General features: G+C 49.3%; 1 protein-coding gene across 1 annotated transcript in view; it reads right to left on the bottom strand.

Annotated features, from left to right (window-relative positions):
* The window catches only part of WDR43 (WD repeat domain 43), a 366,881-nt gene that overhangs the window by 40,048 nt on the left and 307,367 nt on the right, over positions 1 to 19,466 (bottom strand). Inside the window, exon 15 of the mRNA XM_085610376.1 lies at positions 5,913 to 6,026. Coding sequence (XP_085466502.1) covers positions 5,913 to 6,026 — 114 coding nt within the window. The remainder of the gene's footprint in view (positions 1 to 5,912; positions 6,027 to 19,466) is intronic.

The raw sequence follows: 19,466 nt of genomic DNA, 5'->3' as shown, positions 1-19,466 counted from the left end.
GCCAGCAGGGAAAAGATGGAGCGTAGTGATAATAGTAAGAAACCCATGTGTGTTGTATCTAAATAAGATAGACTGGCAAGGATACAGGTAGGCGGGTGGGCGTGTATAGATCTGCAGCTCTACATGCCAAGAACAGATGCATACTGGTAAGTAGCATATTCCGTTCGAGGCATATGAGCTGCAGATTATACACTTTTGCATAGATTATATAGCAGTACCCAGCCCTAGCGGCGACCACCGGTATCCCTTGCAGTGGTTTGAAATAGTGTCTTTAGTACAGCCTGGCCCACACTAGCTTGTTTGGAGTGCACGTCTACACAGTAATGTTTTGTGAAGGTGTGCGGTGTTGACCATGTGGCTGCTTTGCAGATGTCATCTAAGGGTATGTTCCCTAGAAAAGCCATATAAGCCCCTAACTTTCTTGTAGAGTGGGCTTTAGGTGGAACAGATAATGTTCTTTTTGCTTTGTGATAGCAAATTTGTATGCACTTTACAATCCACCTAGCTATCCCTGATTTAGAGATGGGGTTGCCTTTATGCGGTGGTGAGAAGGAGACAAACTGTTTAGTCTTTCTGAAAGGTTGCGTTCTTTGTATGTAGTACAGTAAAGCCCTTTTAACATCAAGTGTATGTAGAGCCCTTTCCGCAACAGATTGAGGTTGCGAGAAAAACACCGGTAATTCCACAGATTGATTAAGATGGAAGGGGGAAATGACCTTTGGCAGAAATTTTGGATTTGTGCGAAGTATCACCTTGCTGTGATGTATCTGTAAAAAGGGTTCTTGTATAGTGAACGCTCGTATCTCACTAACCCTTCTAAGGGAAGTGATAGATACGAGGAAAGCTGTATTCCAAGTGAGGAACTGTAGCTCACATTTATGCATTGGTTCGAAAGGCGGACCCATTAGCCTTGTAAGAACTACGTTTAGATTCCATAAGGGGCTCGTTTAAGGCCTTCCATAAAGGCTTTAATAGCAGGCACTCTGAACAGTGATAAATGCTGTCTGTTTTGTAGGTAAGCAGCAATTGCTGCTAGGTGTAGACGTATGGATGAATATGCCAGGTTACACCTTTGAAGATGGAGCAGATAGCATATGATGTGCTGTATGGATGCATCTAAAGGGTTGATTGTATTGTTACGGCATTAAACAACAAATCTCTTCCACTTTGCGGCATAGCATGCTCGAGCGGTAGGACGTCTGGCTTCCTTGATAATGTTCATGCAATCAGGGGGAAGATTAAGGTATCCAAATTCTAAGATTTTAGGAGCCAGATCGCAAGGTTGAGCTGAGCTGGGTCCGGGTGCCTGATTTCTCCATGGTTCTGGGTTAGGAGGCATGGGGACAGGTGCAGTTTTTGATGTGGTACCACCGATAGCTGTAGTAGTGTGGTGTACCACGGCTGCCTGGCCCATGTCGGAGCTACCAGAATGAGTGTGAGGGAGTGCTGTTGTAGCTTCCTTACCACTAATGGAATTAGCGGGAGAGGTGGAAAGGCGTATGCAAATTTGCCTGACCAGTTCATCCATATCGCATTGCCTTTGGACAATGGGTGTGGGTATCTGGCGGCGAAGCTTGGGCATTTTTTGTTTTCGTGGGTGGCGAAGTGGTCTATCTGAGGATGCCCCCACTTGTGGAAGAATGGGTGAAGAACTTGTGGATGCAGTTCCCCTTCGTGCATTTGCTGCGTTTGTCTGCTGAGCAGATCTGCCATGGTGTTTTGTATGCCTGGGACGTGTTGTGCCAGGAGAAAGATTTTTTGTGGAATTGCCCATCTCCATATGCTCTGTGCTAAGCGGGAGAGCTGGGGAGAGTGCCCCCCCCTGTTTTTGAATATAATACATTGCAGTCATTGTCTGTGCGAATTAGGACTGCTTTGGCTGAAATTTGTTTCTGAAACTATTTCAGGGCTAGAAAGATCGCCAATAACTCCAGATGGTTGATGTGGAGTAACCTCTGTTGTGGCGTCCATAGCCCTTGCACTGTGAGGTGTAATAGATGCGCTCCCCAGCCGGAGAGCGATGAGTCCGTTGTTAGAATCACCTGAGGAACCGGGTCCAGGAACGGTCGCCCTTTGGAAAGGTTTGTGGTGTTCCACCACTGCAGAGATCGATGAGTGCGGCCGTCCACCAACACCAGATCCGTCAGCTGACCCTGGGCCTGGTTCCACTGGCGTGCTAAGCACTCTTGGAGTGGACGCATGTGAAGTCTTGCATGAGGCACTATGAAAATGCAAGACGCCATCATCCCTATTAGTTTCATGAACACTCTTGCTGGTAGAGAGTGCTGAAGAAGGAACTTTTGGCGCAGGGCTTGCATGCTTGCGATCCTGGCTGAGTTGGGATAGGCCATAGCTTTTGAGGTGTCTATAGTGGCACCGAAGTATTGCTTTGTGCGAGACGGTATCAAGTGGGACTTTTGGTGATTTACCGTAAAGCCTAGCTGGTGGAGTAGTTGTACGGTAGTGTTTGTATTTTGTACACACTGGTGGTAGGACGCGGCTTTTATGAGCCAGTCGTCCAGGTAGGGGAAGACATGAATGTTTTGTCTTCGGAGGTGTGCTGCCACTACTGCCAGGCATTTGGTAAACACCCGTGGTGCGGTTGTGACCCCGAAGGGGAGAACCTTGAACTGATAATGTTGGCCGTTTACCACAAATCGGAGGTACTTTCTGTGAGCAGGGTGTATTGGGATATGAAAGTATGCGTCTTTCAGGTCCAGTGTAGTGAGAAAGTCGCCCTGACGGAGGAGTGGGAGAACTTGCTGAAGAGTTACCATATGAAAATGGTCTGAATGGATGTATGCATTTAGAGGCCGGAGGTCTAGAATGGGCCGTAGGGTCTCGTCTTTCTTCGGTATGAGAAAGTACAGAGAGTAGATTTTGCTGATCGACGGGTACCTGCTCTATCGCGTGTTTTTGCAGAAGTGTGGTATGTTCTTGTGACATCGCACGGTGTCTGGGTGGAATATTGGGGGGGGGGGGGGGGGTAGAAGTTAGTTCGAGACAGTACCCTGACCGAATAATTTGGGTTACCCATTTGTCTGATGTTATGGCCTCCCAGGTTTGAAGGAAGTCTTGTAGTCTGCCCCCGACCGGAGTGGAATGGTCTGGGGGGTGCGGGGGAAAGTCATTGTGTGGGCGGTGTGGCAGAACGGGCGGTGTTGGTTTTGCCCCTGCCTTTATTGTTTCCTCGATAACCACCTCTTTGGTAGCCCTTTGAGAAGGTATTTTGAGGAGGGGACTTGTAGGAAGTGGAGGCGCTATCGAAGAGTAACCTCTGCCAGAGCCTCGAATGGAGGAACGGCGAAAGGAACGTCTAGGGGTTTGTGATTGCAGGGCTCCCATAGACTTCGCCGTGTCTGTATCCTTCTTCATTTTTTCCAGGGCTTCGTCTACTTTTGGGCCAAATAAGTGTTGTTGGTCAAAAGGGTGGTTTAAGATAGATGCTTGGACCTCTGGTTTAAAGCCTGAAATTCTGAGCCAGGCGTGACGGCGAAGCAGGACACTAGTGTTTATAGCCCTGGACGCCGTGTCTGCTGAGTCAAGTGCACATTTAATAGAGGTGTTTGTAATAATCTTTCCCTCTTGTATTAGCTCATGAGCTTTATTCTTATATTTCTCCGGGAGATGCTGCATGAGAGCCTCCAGCTCATCATAGTGTGCTCTATCGTACCTTGCTAGCAGCGCCTGCGTGTTGGCGATGCGCCACATATTGGCAGCCTGCGAGGCAGTGCGTTTGCCTGACGCATCTAAAAGCTTGGACTCCTTATCAGGTGGTGGAGCCTCACCAGATGACAGAGTTGGAGCGCTTCCTAGCTGTGGAAACCACTAGTGAGTCTAGGGGCGCAGGTCCTTTAATATAGACAGGATCGGTGGGGGCTGCCTTGTACTTCTTTTCTATTCTGGGGTTCAAGACCCTAGCTCTAACGGGGTCTTTGAAAACCTCTGTGGCATGCTTGGTCACCCCTTTAAGCATGGGTAATATAGCGGTGGATTTATCTGCTATGTCAAATGTGTCAAGTAGGAAGTCTTCCTCCACTGGATCACTATGTAATTCCACCCCATGGTAATGTGCCGCCCGTTGTAAGAGGTGGTGGAACCCCAGGGAGTCCTCTGGTGGAGACAGCCTGGATGGATAGAGATCATCCTGAGGCACATCTGGGATATCTGGATTGTGATAATCCTCCCATGGGTCAGGTGTTCCCGGAGGAGTGGGGTCCTGCGGGGCATCTGTGGGATCATAGAATGGATCTCCGTGGTCATCAGGGTCCGGAGACGGTGTTGGGGACCGATAAGGCAAAGGTGGAGAAGGTGGGGGCGGAGATGGAGGGGGAGGAGGGGGAGGAGGAAGAGGAGGAGTTGAAGGCGGTGGGGAGGGTACTCTGAAGGGGGATGTGGCAGAGTCCTTCCGTTTTGGTGGTGGAGGAGGAGTTGGCTTGTCCAAAAGTCTTTTCTTGGAAGACAAAGTTAAATGTCCAGTCCTGGGATCCTTAGTTAAAGTCTTTTGAAGAGGATCTGGTGTGAAAAGCTCCTCCGGCACCGATTCCTCCCTCGGTGCCGATGTTTTCGGAACCGAAGGCTCCGTCGGTTTATCCGCGCCGTGCTTTCTCGGGGTGTCTGATCTTTTGGTCGGCGCCGAGGCAGGCTTCGACACGGAAGCGTCGGTGCCGAGGGATTTGTGTTTGGTCGGCACCGAGAGCCCAGGTTTCGACACGATGGCATCGGAACGGAACTTGTTTTCTTCGGCGCCGAAGAATGTTTGTCGGCGCCACTAGGAGGCTGGCTCGAGCCCGAGCCGCCAGGAGACGTGATGCTTTTTCACCGGGCCCGAAGGTGGGGTGATGGAAGCAGTATGCTTGGCTTTCCCTAGGCCTGGAGGCGAAGGGGTAACTGGAGTCTCTTTCGGAATGGGCGCGGGAGGGGGTAGAGTACTCACGACCCTCTGCGCCGGTGTGATCTCCTCCACGTCGGAGTCGTCGGCCTCGGAAGCGCTGACGACATCTTCCTCCCGCTCGGCGTGCAGCTGTCCCGATGCTCCGGTGTGTTCTCCGAAGATGTCAGGTGGAGCCGAGGTCGATAAGTGCGCCATGGTGCGTCGAGCTAGTCGATCCCGAATAGTCTTTTTCGATCGAAAAGACTTGCAGGCGGGGCAGTCTCGGGCCTCGTGTTCGGGAGAGAGGCAGAGGTTGCACACCTGATGGAGGTCGGTGTGGGGAAATTTAGACCCACATTTTGGGCACTTCTTGAAGGGAGTCCTTTCCATCGGCCGAGACCGGAGTCGAAGTAGGCCCGAAGGCCGCTGCCTGGAATCGAGGAAGTGCCGAAGAGAGAGATGAAGTCGATTCCGTCTAAAGAATCTCGATGGACGAGGATTTTTCATCGAAGGTCGAACTGGAGGGGTTCGAAGCCGGAGCACGAAGTATTACATCCGAGCCCGATGGCGGAAAAAAACAATCTGAGGCTGGAGCCGAAGCCCATGCGCAGTACCGACCGAAGGAGGAGTCACCGAACTCGTGACTTCCAAAGACTGTCCAAGAAGAAAAACAAACTGCAAACATCCGGGCCCAACACCAGATGGCGATCTATGCAAAAGTGTATAATCTGCAGCTCATATGCCTCGAACACAACCAATTTGATGGCACAAAGAATAGGCTGTATTGTCAATCTAAAAAAATCTGGTTAGGCTTGTGCTAAGTCTACTCTTCAGACATATCAGTAACATCTGATACTGTCAACAGAGCACTCGACTGCATCAAATATTTTGAAATCGATAAAGTGGAATTTGTTTAATTAATCTCCAGAGAGAATCCAAATATCATCAATTATTCTCCTTCGTCTTCAAATCTCACAACTCACTTTGCAGAGGGACACAATAAGAGAGCTTAACTTGAAAGAATAAAAGGTGTGCTCACCTGCGTAATTAGAAGAAACAGTTTCCCATGAAACCGGGAGAGCTTCTGCAACATTTTAATTCTGTTTTCCATTAACTGGTATAATGTTCCAAGCTGTGGGATCAGGTCTGGTAACTGTAAAAGAAAGGTGACAATTCAATTAAGTGTGGGTTTTACATTCCATTTGTGCTTCATTACATTGCAATCAGTCCCCCAGGACACCACACAATCATTTGATACGCTGAACCCTATTTTCCAAAATATGCTATACTGAGGAATTAATTTTACCAGACTACTGAGTCTGGGTTGACATAAGCTTGTGCTTGCTAACAGGTGCTTTAATACTTTTTGTCCCTCCTGCACCTCTGTTGACTTAAACGCAAACAGTAGTGTTTTATGAAGGTGTGTATGGACAACCAAGTGGCTGCCGTACATACGTTGTGAATAGACACATCAGCTTTAAGGGCGAGGGTTGCCCCCTTTTTCCTTGGAGTGTGCTCTAGGTTTCTCTTCAAGCCATGCCCTGCTGTTAGGAAGCACGTCTGAATGGTCTGTACTACCATTGTGCAATGGTAACACTGGTGAGCCCCTGCCTGCTGGTGCAAAGAAAACAATCTGCTTCCTTTCCCGATTTATCTGGTCCAGGAAGTTCATGACTGTAGAAAGCTGGCTCTGTATATACTATACCAAACACAGTGGATCCCCAAAGGTTTAGAGAGGTAAAAGTAGATAATACCTTACTCGCTATTTGTGATAGTGTGGGTGAGCAGTAAGGCTTTATCAGGGGGTAGTGTTAATTATTTAATGTACACACTCAAAGACTGAACTCAGACCAATTGTTGGTATCAAGAATATATATATAATTTTTTTTTTTTTTTTTAGAATCAAGCAGGACTTAGCACGGGTAGGTACAATTGTACTTTTCAAGACAGGTTGTTCAAAACAAGCAAGCTGGATGAAATTGGCAGTTACAGGTTAGTAAAACAGCCAGACAATATGTATTTGTAATTAGTTTGTGATTACTTTGCAGATTACTCTTTAGAATACTTTTTCTACTCAGTGTGGTATGCAGAGATATCACACTGGAAAATGTATGGACAGAGGTAAGCAAAACAGTTTTGTATTAAAAAAAACAGTTGCTTAAGTTTCCATACAAACAACTCAACACTTGGAATTTGTTCAGAGTAAAATAGTCAATGCAATCCTATGTAGGAAAATGAGGTTATCGGTTGGCAGGTTAAGTAATCTGTCTCTGTGGTTGAGTTACTGGAGTTTGAACAAAGGTGCACTCAAAGAGCACCCCCCACAGCACTAGGGCGGCCAGGTGCAGAGGCCCAATGTTAGCCTGTGGGGCTAGGGGGCTGTGGGTTGGTGGCTGCTCTCGGGCAAGCCACAGGGTTTAGGAAGCAGAGCTCCTAGGGTTAAGCTCAGAGCAAAAGATGATCAGAGTTAGCACATAAGGTGTACCCACAGCGGCACAGGGGTGGCCGGGTGCAGATTAGGCATCTGGTGCCCTGTTTTCAACGGGATTTGCCGGTTTTGGCTGCAGGCTTGGTCCAGGAAGTCTTCCGGGAGGAAACAGCTGGGCAGGTAAGTTGGAGGGCTCCGGGATGTAGGTGCACCTCAGGTCCTCCTCTCCCGGGCACAAGGCGGTTGGATGCAGGGGTGCCCTTTGAGGTTAGATTAAACTTTACTAGGCCACTGGCGGTTGGGAGGGGGGGGGGGGGGATCTCCGTGCGGAGACATTGTTGAGGAGTCCTGGAGGGGTCCACCCACGGTGGACACAGGCTCTGGAGCGCTGGCGGACCTCGCCAGGACCTGTGGGACACTGACTAGGGCTATAGGCGACTGGTGCAGTGGTGGTTCCAGGCGTCTGATTTCTTTGTCTTCAGCATGCTTGGAGTCTTGGAGTCTTTCATTGGAAATTCTTTTGAACAGAGCTGCTGTCCACAGAAAATCTGATTTTTGTTGAAGGCTGCCAGTCTTCCCAGGGGTTCTGGAGGTTGTCCTCTGCAAGACAAGGCAACTTTTGGCACAGGATCTCTGGAAACTGCAGACAGGCTTTTGTATTTCGTAGGTTGCAAGACTGCCTTCTGGGTTCAGGGCTTCCCCCTAAATACTGTATTTAGGGAGGCGTTTTAGGGGTCTCAAGGTCAGTAGCCAATGGACTACTGACCTTAGGGTAACTACACCCTTGGTGTGCTCACCCCACTTGTGAGTGGGCACAATCCCTAACCCTGTTTGGAGAGTGCCTGCCATCCGCAAGATGGCGGGAACTGAAGTGAGCTTCACCTGGCCTCAGCCACCTGAAGGGTGCGGTTGGCAGAGGTGGGCACACCTTCTGGGCTGTTCTAATTTTTCCTGTGTCTTCCCGCCGAAAAGGAGGTGAGGCAGGAAGGGGGCATGCTCCTGATAGCAGGAGAGGCTGGGGGTCGATTTGCGAAGGCAGCAAGGCCTTTGAAGCTCCCCTGCCACAGATGGCTCTTCCTAACCTGGGGGAGGTGTGAACACCTCTGCCCAGGAAAGGCTTTGTTTCTGGGCCCAGGAGGCGAAGGCTCCCACCCAGGGGTACAGAAACATAGCTCATGGTGGCAAGCTGGTGTTTACCAGTCAGGGAACCCGCCAGCGGATGGTTGTTTTTCAGGGGGTATCTCTAAGAGTGCATTGTATAATAAATCACACACTGGCATCAGTGTGGGTTTGAGAAGTTTGCTACCAAACTTCACAGAATTCAGTAAAGCTATTCTTGTGCTGTAGAGTTCGGAATGACAAATTCTCAGATCATATACTCTTTTATGGCTTTACTGCACTTACGTCTAAGAATGGACTTAGACACTGTAGGGGTAGAGTGCTCATTCAAATGTACCCTCACCAGTGATATAGCGCACCCAGCTTGAGGGGTGTCTTACCTACACCATAGGCAGTGGGTTGCAGGCATGGCACACAGTTGTGCCATGTCGACTCTTCACTTTCTCTGCACCAAAGCACGCAGCCTGCAATGGGGGGGGGGGGGGGGGGGGGGGGGTTTAAGGTAAAGGACCTCTAAGGGTGGCACAATATGTGCTGCAGCTCTTAAAAGGACTTCCCTGGTCACAGTACCCTTGGTACCTTTTACAAGGGACTTACATGTGGCCAGAGAGGTGCCAATTGGGAGTACAAGTGTTACAGTTTTGAGGCAGTACACAGGCCTTGGGGACCTAATTGGCAGGGACCAAGGGCCTGTCAAAGTGAATCGGAAATCAGGAAAAAAGTGTGTGTGTAAGGGGGAGAGGGGGCTGCAGCAGAAATCCACCTTCCTACAATGACTGCCCAACGGACGTCTAGTGTGTGGAGACCACTTTACGCATGTATCTTTGGCTGCTGGAAGAATCCTGACAGCTTCATGGTATTATTAACACATTGCGCGCCCCCCCCCCCCCCCCCCTTACCCCCAGAGAGATGATTTTGGGAAGGAACTGTGGGTTTGGTTGCATGACAAATTTGTGGATTTACAAGTAAAGTTCCTGCATTGTGAGTGCGTGTAGCGCACTGACCCTGCATAGCAATGTGATTGCTATTCAAACTGCTGTTTTTTAGTGTTGTGGTCTTGCTTTGTGCACTGGGTCAAAGGGTTCCTTCATTAATTGTGTCCGCACCAATTTTAGGTTCCACATGGGGTGGTCATCTGTGCATGCTAACCTCTATGCACCCCTTGAAAGCTCCAAATGACTAGTGTTTTGAAAAGATGGTCCTTAAGCTATGCGAGATGCTCATTTAGTAGGTCTGTTAGGTAGCAAGTGATAATTGTGTCATGTGTTTTACTGTCCTCGAGGCCTTCCTTGTTAAACCAGTGAACAAATCTACACCTTGCAGCATGGCATTTTCTTGTGCTTGGTCTTCAGGCTTCCCTCAGGACTTCCATGGTGTTCTATGCGAGTGCCAGATGGCCAAAATGCACATTTTCAGGAGAAAGGCTGCTATACCGAGGGTGACTGCATCCAGGTGGCAGGCCTGCCCCCTTTGCATTGATAGATTTTGTGAGACCGGCCTGTAGCCTTATTTATCAATCGCCATCAGTTCCAAGAACCATGGTTGCTCTGCCCATTGCGGTGCTCCTAAGATTAATGTCATAGGTGACTGCTTGCACTTGATAAGGACTAGTGGTATTGGGGGAAATATGTATGCAAATTTCTGACGAGTCTATAGATACAACATTGCCCTAGGACAGGTGATGGGAGTGCACAGATTTTTGGCTTTGTGTTTTCTAGAGTTGCAAACCGGTCTTATTCTGTTGTGCTCCATTCCTGAAAAGCTTGTTCAATATTAGTTTAATTTTCGATTTGGAGAAGATGCCTGTTAGTCTACTTAGTCTATCCACCTTCATATTTTGTATACCTGGAAGGTGTATTGCGATTACAGTTGTGTCTCTCTGGATGGCACATTTACAAATGACTTGGGCTAACTTGGATAGGATATATTACCTTCTACCCTCTAACTTTTTGAGAAGCATTGCAGTTGTATTGTCTGTCTGAATTTGTACCGTCTTCCCCTTTACTTGAGCCTGAAAAGCTGTTAGTGCAAGGAAAACTGCCTTCTGTTCCAACCCATTTATGTTCTGTACAGATTCCCTTGGGTTTCACAGGGCTGATACTCACGTCCCCCTTGTATGCTCCCGTCCCATACGGAGATGCCATCTGTGGGGATGGTCACTAAGAGTTAGCTTTATGAAGAACATGCTAACTGCTTATACTGCTTACGTTCCACCATGCTATTTTCTTCCGTCCGAGTAACAACCTCCAGACAATTCCCAACTATCAGTTGCCTGGGACCATTGGTTCTGCATCCATTCTTGGGATGGTCTCACGCAGAGTCTAGCATTCGGAATTAATAGGGCACATGAGGGCATACTGCACATCAGCTTTCCAACAATCCTCACTGTCAGAAACCCTTCATGTAGGTGAATTTGCTCTGCCAATGCCAGAATCTCTTTTGTAGTGGGGAATGCTTTGACATACTTGGAATTTAGTCTTGCTACTAAAAATGTATTTTCTACAGTATTGGGGAGGAATTCTCCAAGTTGAATTAAAATCTTAGTCTGTGTAGCATATGCATTACCATGTTGGATAAGTTACTTACCTGTAATCCTAGTGCTCTTCCAGGGGTATCCTCAAAGTCATTAGCACTGAATATTCCCGCCCATGTGCGGGGAGCCCGCAAATAATAAAAATTATATATGAAAAACATATATACATACACACATATATATATATATATATATATATATATATATGCACACATACATATACACACACATATATACACAAACATTTTTTTCTCATATCAATGCAGCTCCAATCTGGGAGGCTAAACAATGTAATTAAACAGACTATATATATATATATATATATATATATATATATATATATATATATATATATATATATATATATATATATATATATATATATACACACATATACATATACATATACATATACACACATATACACACACACACAGGAGGGCAAATAGCACTTGAACTGTTTTTGAATGAGCAAAGTACTCATACGTAGACATTATTAGCCTACAAGCTGCATTGTAAACCAATAGCATAGAAAATGAACATGTTAAACAAAAACTGGCACCCTGCCTTTAAGGCAGCCATGACCCCTAGCTTCCCATCATGCCTCAGGGGTGACAGTTAGGTCAGTTCTTTGCATAACCCTGAAGGCCAGGGCACAAAGATATCCCCTAACACTTCAGAAAAGAATCTAATTTGCCTGGGGAGGCGGGTAGGTTGCTTATGACTTTGATGAGGATACCCCTGGAAGAGATCTAGGATTACAGGTAAGTAACTTATCCTTCTCTTCCAGGGGATCCTCATCAATAGTCACAAGCACTATATAGAATAGCAAGCCCATCAACCACCTGCAGGCAAATGAGAGTAAAAACGACCCAACATATATTAACAACCGAAATCAGCTGTTGAACAGATTCCTCAAGGAGGCCAGGCCTACTTGGGTGTATGTTCTGGTGTCTGAATCCAGACAGTAGTGCCTCGTAAATGTATGGACAGACCTCCAAGTTGCCGCCTTACAAATTTCAGACATGGGCACGTTATGAAGAAAAGCAGTAGTAGCCGCTTTTCCTCTGGTAGTGCGCGCTTTGGGAGTAAACCCAAGGGGCTTCTGCGCTAATTGATAAGCAAGTTTGATACATGAAACTATCCATCTGGAGATGGACCGCTTTAAAGTTGCAAAGCCAGTTCTGATCGACCCATAGTTAAATAGTTGATCAGATTTTCTTATAGATCTGGACCTATTCAGATAGAATTTTAAAACCCTTTTCAGGTCCAGAGAATGTAAGGCCCTCTCAGTTGGAGTGGCGGGATTGGGAAAAAAGGTGTAGAGAGATGGTCTGATTTACATGAAAATCTGACACCACCTTAGGAAGGAAAGAGGGATGTGTTCTCAACACGACCCTATTAAGATGGAAAACTGTATAAGGTTCTTTAGAGCAGAGCCTGTATTTCGCTCACTCTGCGAGCAGACATGATCACTACCAAGAAAGCAGCCTTCCAAGCAAGATGTTGCAAGGTTGCTTTGTGTATGGGTTCGAAAGGCGGACCCATCAATTTTGATAGCACCAGGTTTAGCTCCCAAGGTTGTGAAGGAGGCCGAACCGGAGGGTAGACATCCTTTAAACCCTGTAAGAAATCCTTAAGTCTGTACCTGAAAAAGAAGGTTGAGAAGGTGAGCGTCTATATGCCGTTATCGCTGCTAAGTGCACCTTAATGGAAGAAAACTTCAACCCTGCTTTCGCCAGATAAAGTAGGTTAGGAAGGATGACCTCTTCCTGACCCTTGGTTGGATTACAATTGTTTTGCACACACCACATAAAACCGCTTCCACTTGCATGCATATGAATGCCTCGTGGACGGTCTTCTTGCTTCCTTCAAAATGGACAGTGTCCTACGGTAGTCCTAGGTGGCCATACTGGAGGACCTCAGGAGCCATGCTGCCAAGTTCAGTGAGAGAAGGTTGGGGTGATGAATCCTCCAGTTCATCTTGGACAGCAGGTCTGGTCTGCACGGCAGCTTCCTGTGAGGGCATTCTGATCGGTGCAGAAGGTCCGGGTACCACCATTGTCTCAGCCAGTACGGGACAATCAGTATCATCCTCGTGCACGAATGAGACAGCTTAGTCACCACCTTCGGGATTAGCGGAAGAGGTGGGAAGGCGTACACAAATGCCCCTGACCAGTCTATCAAAAGGGCATTCCCTTTCGATCCTGGTCAGTAGAACCTTAAGGCGAAGTCTCGGCATTTCAAATTTGTCGTCCGCGAAGAGGTCGCTGGTGGGACGACCTCATGACTGGAAGATGTCCTAGACGACCTCGTTGTTGAGAACCCAGTCTTCTCTGTCTTCGAAATGACAACTGAGAGCATCCGCTCTCACGTTCTGTTCTCCCGGCAGGTGGACTGCTGTGACTGACAGATTCCGTGCCAGGAGCCAATGTCAGAGTGTTTGAGCCTCCAGTGAAAGTATGCGTGAGCGAGTTCCCCCATTTGTTCAGGTAGTACATTGTGGTTGTATTGTCTGTCTGTACTAATACTGAGCTTGCCTGAATCGAGGGAAGGAAAGCTTTGAAGGCTATGTGAATTGCTCTCAGCTCTAGCATGTTGATGTGGTAGGATCGCTCTTTTGGAGACCATAGTCCTTGAGTCTGGAGAGTACCCATGTGGGCCCCCCAACCCTGCAGTGAGGCGTCCGTGATCAGCATCTGAGCAGGCAGAGATGGATTAAAAGGAATTCCGACTTGCATATTTCCTTTTCTCATCCACCAAGGTATGGAAGCTCGTGCAGTGTTCGATAGACTTATCTTTTCGTCCCAGCGAGCTGTCTGTTGGTCCCACTTGTCCTCCAGATCCTGCTGAAGAGGACGCATTTGTAATGTGGCATTGGGAGCCAGGAAGATGCAGGATGCCATCGACCCTAGCAGGGAGGAAATCCGACGTACAGGCAGTTTTCTGTTGTGTAGAACCAGCTTGCTTTTCTGTATGAGGGAACACTCTCTCCTCCGAAGGAAACACTTTTCCTACCTCGGAGTCTAGCAGAGCTCTAAAAAATGTATTTTCTGCGTTGGCTGTGAAGTTGACTTGGCTAAATTCACATGCAGGCCCAGCCGATGACACAGCTCGAGGGAGTCCAAGAAATGACTCCTCACACTGTCTGGAGAAGGACCTTTGAACAGCCAGTCTTCCAAGTACGGGTACACGAAGATGCCCCTGCGACGCAGTGCAGCTGCCACTACCACCATGCACTTCGTGAGCACTGGGGGCTGACTTCAACCCGAAGGACAGAACTTTGAACTGGTAATGGGAGGATCCCACCAGGAATCGTAGGTATTGTCTGTGATGCTGATTGATCGGGACGTGAAAGTATGCATCTTGCAGATCCAGCTAACACATCCAATCCCCCTGCCTGAGAAGTGGATATATTTGATGGAGAGCCAACATGAGAAACTTCTCCTTTTTGATTGAGAGTGTCCGCAAGTCCAGAATGGGTTTGTATTCTGCCTTTTGGTCCTTTTTCTTTACCAAGAAGTATCTTAAGTAAACCCCTTTCCCTCTTTGAGATACTGGCACCCTCTCGATGGCTGACTTTCTGAGAAGGGTAGCAACTTCTCTCTGCAAGAGCTTTAACTGGTGACACGATGGTGGAACTGGAGGGATTGAGGGGTGACTGTGTCGAAAACGTAGAGTACCCATTCTTTAGCGTAGCTAACACCCACTGATCCTTTGCGATAGCTGGCCACTCTTCGAGATGATTTGCGATGTTTGTTGAATCTTGGTGTCCCCCTGACACTGGGCTGCTGGAAGTCGAAATAACCACCTCTGGGGATCTTGACGTTGACCCTCGTTGAGAACTGCGGGAGCCTAAAGGTGACGATGATGGGCTCACTGGAGGTGGGGCGTATCTGCAAGGGCGCCTTGACGTTGATCTAGAGCGTCTGTGCACCGACTGTGGTCTCAACAGAGACGTATGCCTCAACGTTGACTTGATCTTGCATTAGAACGTCCTCTCGACGTCGAACTTCTCCCCGACGCCGATGGAGTGCCATGTTTTGACGCTCTCTGCCCCCTCTCAGAAGACTGCTGTCTTGACGTCAACCGGCATTGAGCTGCCAGTGACGGAGACTTCTGCCTCGACGCCATAGATCCTTGTACCGATCACAGCTGCGTTTTCTGTTTCGACGTCAATGATGTAGTAGGGTGGATTGACGTCGAAGTGCTTTGACCTGACTTCGATGGAGACTTCTGCGCCGAAGTAGATGTCCTGGGTCTCGACGGCAAAGATCGTTGGACTGATCGACGTCGATGGCCGATGATGAGGCGACGGAGTGATGTGCCTCGACGTCGACAGACAAGTCTCACGACGTCGAGCGTCGCTGGGTTGACGTCGACGGAGGACCCGTCATCTTAGTCGGCGATGATTTCGCTGTCGATTGATGATGTTACCGTATGGAAGAAAAGTGAGTTATCAGTTTTTGGGTAAGTACTAGACTGGCAGAGTTAAGGTTCTGGGCATAGACTCCGGGGTCTCCCAGGGTCAGGTAAGTACAGTTGTTACACCCTCAACGGCACAGGGGTAGCCGGGTGCAGAGTGAGTTAGGCCCAATGTTATCCTATGGGAGGCAGGGGGCCCTTGGTTGGTGGCTGCTGACCAGCTGTGGGAGCTGGGTTCCTGGTCACTTGCTCAGGGCAAATGGGGAAGTAGGTAGGAGCAGAAGTTGCACTGCCAGGGCCACTCGGGCGGCTGGGTGGAGGGTGCTTTTGAGCAGTCGGACGCTCAATGGATTGCAATGGAAAAGCTCAAGGACGAACAAAGGATGCAAGCATGAGGATGGAGATTCTTCATGCGTGACCACCACTTCGAGAGGTAAGTTGGGTAGTTGGATGGGTAGGTACCCAGGAGTTGGGCACAGGGGGCCGCAGTGGTGCCTTTTGATGTCGGGAAATCTTACCCTCTGTTGATCGCGGTTGGAGGGTCCCTGGTTCTGAGGTTGCAGGCGTCGTCACGAGCGTCGAGGTGGGTCCTTGTGTCCTGGATTCAGGGTCACAGTCGCTGGGGGGACATCCTCGGGGTCTTGGTCTACTCCAGCACAGGCCAGGCTTGGCGGGTGCAGAGTGTGCAGGGTTCGCGGTCCCTGGCTGATGCCAGGGGTCAGTGGGAGTCCCAGATGCTCACAAGGTAGCCAGGTCCTCCGGGGTTTGTGAGGTTGATGGCCACAGGATGTGCCAGGATTTAGCAGGAGCAGGTTCGAGGGTCGACAGGCCGGTAGGGCTGGGGCCAAAGCAGTAGGTGTCTTCCTCTGGTTAGCAGCTGCACGGCAGGTCCTTTCTTGTTCTTTGCTGTTTCGGAATCTGGAATCTCGGGAAGGAAGGTTCAGGGTGCCCCTAAATACTAGATTTAGGGGCGTTACAGGTAGGTAAAGAGCAGGGACCAATGAGTCCCTGCCCTGGGGTGGGTACACCCCCTATCCTGCTACTCTCCTGTGGGAGGGGGGCAGTAGCCTAGTCCTGATTGGGCAGGTCTTCCTATCTTCAAGATGGCGAGAGCCCGGAGATGTGCTTCACCTCCCCCCCACCTGAGGGGCGGGGTTGGCAGAGGCTGGCACACCCCTTATTTTTCATGGGGTTTCCGGCCAGTCTTCCCGCCAGAGTGGTGGTCAGAACTGGTAGGGGCCAGTTGCTGAGTACAGCAAGTTGTCTGGAGAAGCTCACATAGGCGGAATGCCTTTTAAGCTTCCCCTGCCCATCCTGGGGAGGAGACTTAGCACCTCACCCAGGATGTGCATTGTTGCAGACCCAGGAGAGCAGATGGCTCTCTACCCAGGGGTCCAGCAACATTTCTGCTGTGTGGCAGCCTAGGAAGCCCCTCAGACAAGACGTGGAATGTAGGCTAGGTTCAGGGGGAATTTATAAGATGCCCTCTGTTGTGCATTTTACAGTAAATCCCACACTAGCATCAGTGTGGGTTTACTGTGCTGAGAAGTTTGATACCAAACTGGTCAGTCTTCAGTGTAGCCATCATGATGCTATGGAGTTCATGTTGACGACCTCACAGCACCATATACTCTTAATGACAGCACTGCATTTACAGGGCCCAAGAATGGACCTGGGTAATGTAGGGGCACAGGGCTCATGCACCTGTGCCCACACCACTGGCATAGGGCACCCAGCTAGAGGGGTGACTGAGGTATGCCAGGGCAGTGTGTGTTGTGGGCATGGCACACAGGCATGTGTGCCATGCCGACTGTTTTGTTCTGCACCAAGACACTCAGCCTGCAAAGGCAGTGTGTGTGTGTGTGTGTCAGGGTACAGGGCCTCTAAGGGTGGCACAATAAGTGCTGCTGCCTTTAGGGGCCTTCTCTGGTCACAAGGCCCTGGGTACCTAGGGTACCATTTACCAGGGGCTGACATGTGACCAGCGATGCCAATTGGGTTTAGGCTGTTAGGCAGTTTTTAGGGAAGGAACACAGGCCCTGGGAACCTGATTGGCAGGAGCCCAAGGCACAACAAGGAAAATGCATCAGTTATCAGGCAAAAAATGGGGGGGTTATTGAAACAGAAACCCACTTCCTTACACATGGTGCCAGTTTTTGTTGAAAATGCTTTCATTTTCTAGGCTATTGGTTTACAATGCAGTTTGTAGGCTAATGTCTACTTTATTTGCAGTTTGCTATGTATGAGTACTTTGCTCACTAAAAAACAGTTCAAATGCTACTTGCCCTCTTGTGTTTTTATATTTATTGGCAAATACAGTCTTGTAATATATATATATATATGTTTTTCATATATAATTTTTATTATTTCCAGGGTCCACGCACATGGGCAGGAATATTCAGTGCTTATGACTATTGATGAGGATCCTCTAGAAGAGAAAAGCTCTATACCATCCAATCGTGTAGCTAGGGGTATATCTATATATATCCCCTGCCTTCTGCTGCCCCGAAAGCTATCCAGGGCCGAATTTGCCTTGTACCCAAACAGGCGAGATCGGTCAAAGTGCATGTCCATAAGGGCAGATTGGACTTTCCTTGAAAAGCTACTGGAGCGCACTGAAGCAGATCGTTGGATGGCTGGTCACAATAGCTCAACCAAAGAAGTCCGTAGAATCAAGGCCACAGTGGATAGAAAACTTCACCGCATGATGGTCGTCCTGCATGGCCTGGGAAAGAACAAGCAGCTTTGTCAGACAACATAGGAACCAAGTCCGACAACGCATGGGAGAATTTGCCCAACAGACAGGCAGTATTCAGAGGGCAGGGCAAGATTAGTGGAGGAGAAAACGCTGCATCCAATAGTGTCTAGGAGTTTGGATTCCCTATCAAGCATGGCAGAAGGGAAAACATTTGGATGAACTTTGTTTGGTGAAGCCTGCACCACCTGGTTCATGATGAGCCGAATGAATTCCTTGAACTTGCTGTTCATCTGGATGTGCATCTTAGAGATGCCCCCTGAAACCTAACCTACAATCCACGTCTGGTCGGCTACCTAGGCTGCCACACAGCAGACATGTTGCTGGACCCCTGGGTAGGAGAGCCCCCGCTCTCCTGGGCCTGCAACAATGCACATCCTGGGCGAGGTGCTAGGTCTCCTCCCACAGGATGGGCAGGGGGAAGCTTCAAAGGTATGCCGCCTCTGTGAGCTTCCCCAGGCCACTTGCTGTACCCAGCAAACTGGCCCCCACCGGTTCTAACCCCCACTCTGGCAGGAAGACTGGCCGGAAACCCCAAATAAGGACAGGGGATGTGCCAGCCTGCCAACCCCACCCTTCAGTTGTGGGAGGCGAGGTGAAGCACATCTCCGGGCACTCGCCATCTTGAAGATGGGAGACCCTGCCCAATCAGGACTAGGCTACTGCCCCCCTACCACAGGTGAGTGGCAGGATAGGGGGTGTACCCACCCCAGGGCAGGGACCCATTGGTCCCTGCCCTTTACCTACCTGTAACGCCCCTAAATCTAGTGTTTAGGGGCACCCTGAACCTTTTTTCAGCCCGGAACCGCAAACCCTGCACACTCTGCACCCGCCAAGCCTGGCCTGTGCCCGAGTGAACAAAGACCCCGAGGACGTCCCCCCCCCCCGGCGACTGTGACCCCGAATCCGGCACCCAAGGACTCACCTCGACGCTCCTGACGCCTGCAGCCTCAGAACCAGGTAACCCCCCAACCACGATCAACAGAGGGTAAGATTTCCCGACACCAAAAGGCACCCCTGCACCCGGCGCCCCCTGTGCCCAACTCCTTGGGACCTACCTATCCTCCAACTACCCAACTTACCTCTCAAAGTGGTGGTGGCACCTGAAGAATCTTCGTCCCAGAGCTTGCAGCCTTTGTTCAACCAGGAGCTTTCCCACTGAAATCCATTGAGCGCCCGAAGGCTCAAAAAACACCCTGCACACAGCCGCCCGAGTGGCCCTGGCATTGTAACCTCTACACCTATCTACTTCCCCATTTGCCCTGAGCAAGTGACCAGGAGCACAGCTCCCACAGCAGCGTGGCCTGCTAGTCAGCAGCCACCAACCAAGGCC

The sequence above is a fragment of the Triturus cristatus genome, chromosome 6 (genome assembly GCF_964204655.1).
Source record: "Triturus cristatus chromosome 6, aTriCri1.1, whole genome shotgun sequence".
NCBI lineage: Eukaryota > Metazoa > Chordata > Amphibia > Caudata > Salamandridae > Triturus > Triturus cristatus.
The sequence above is the reverse complement of the archived record's forward strand: the minus strand, read 5'-3'. Positions and strand labels throughout refer to the sequence as shown.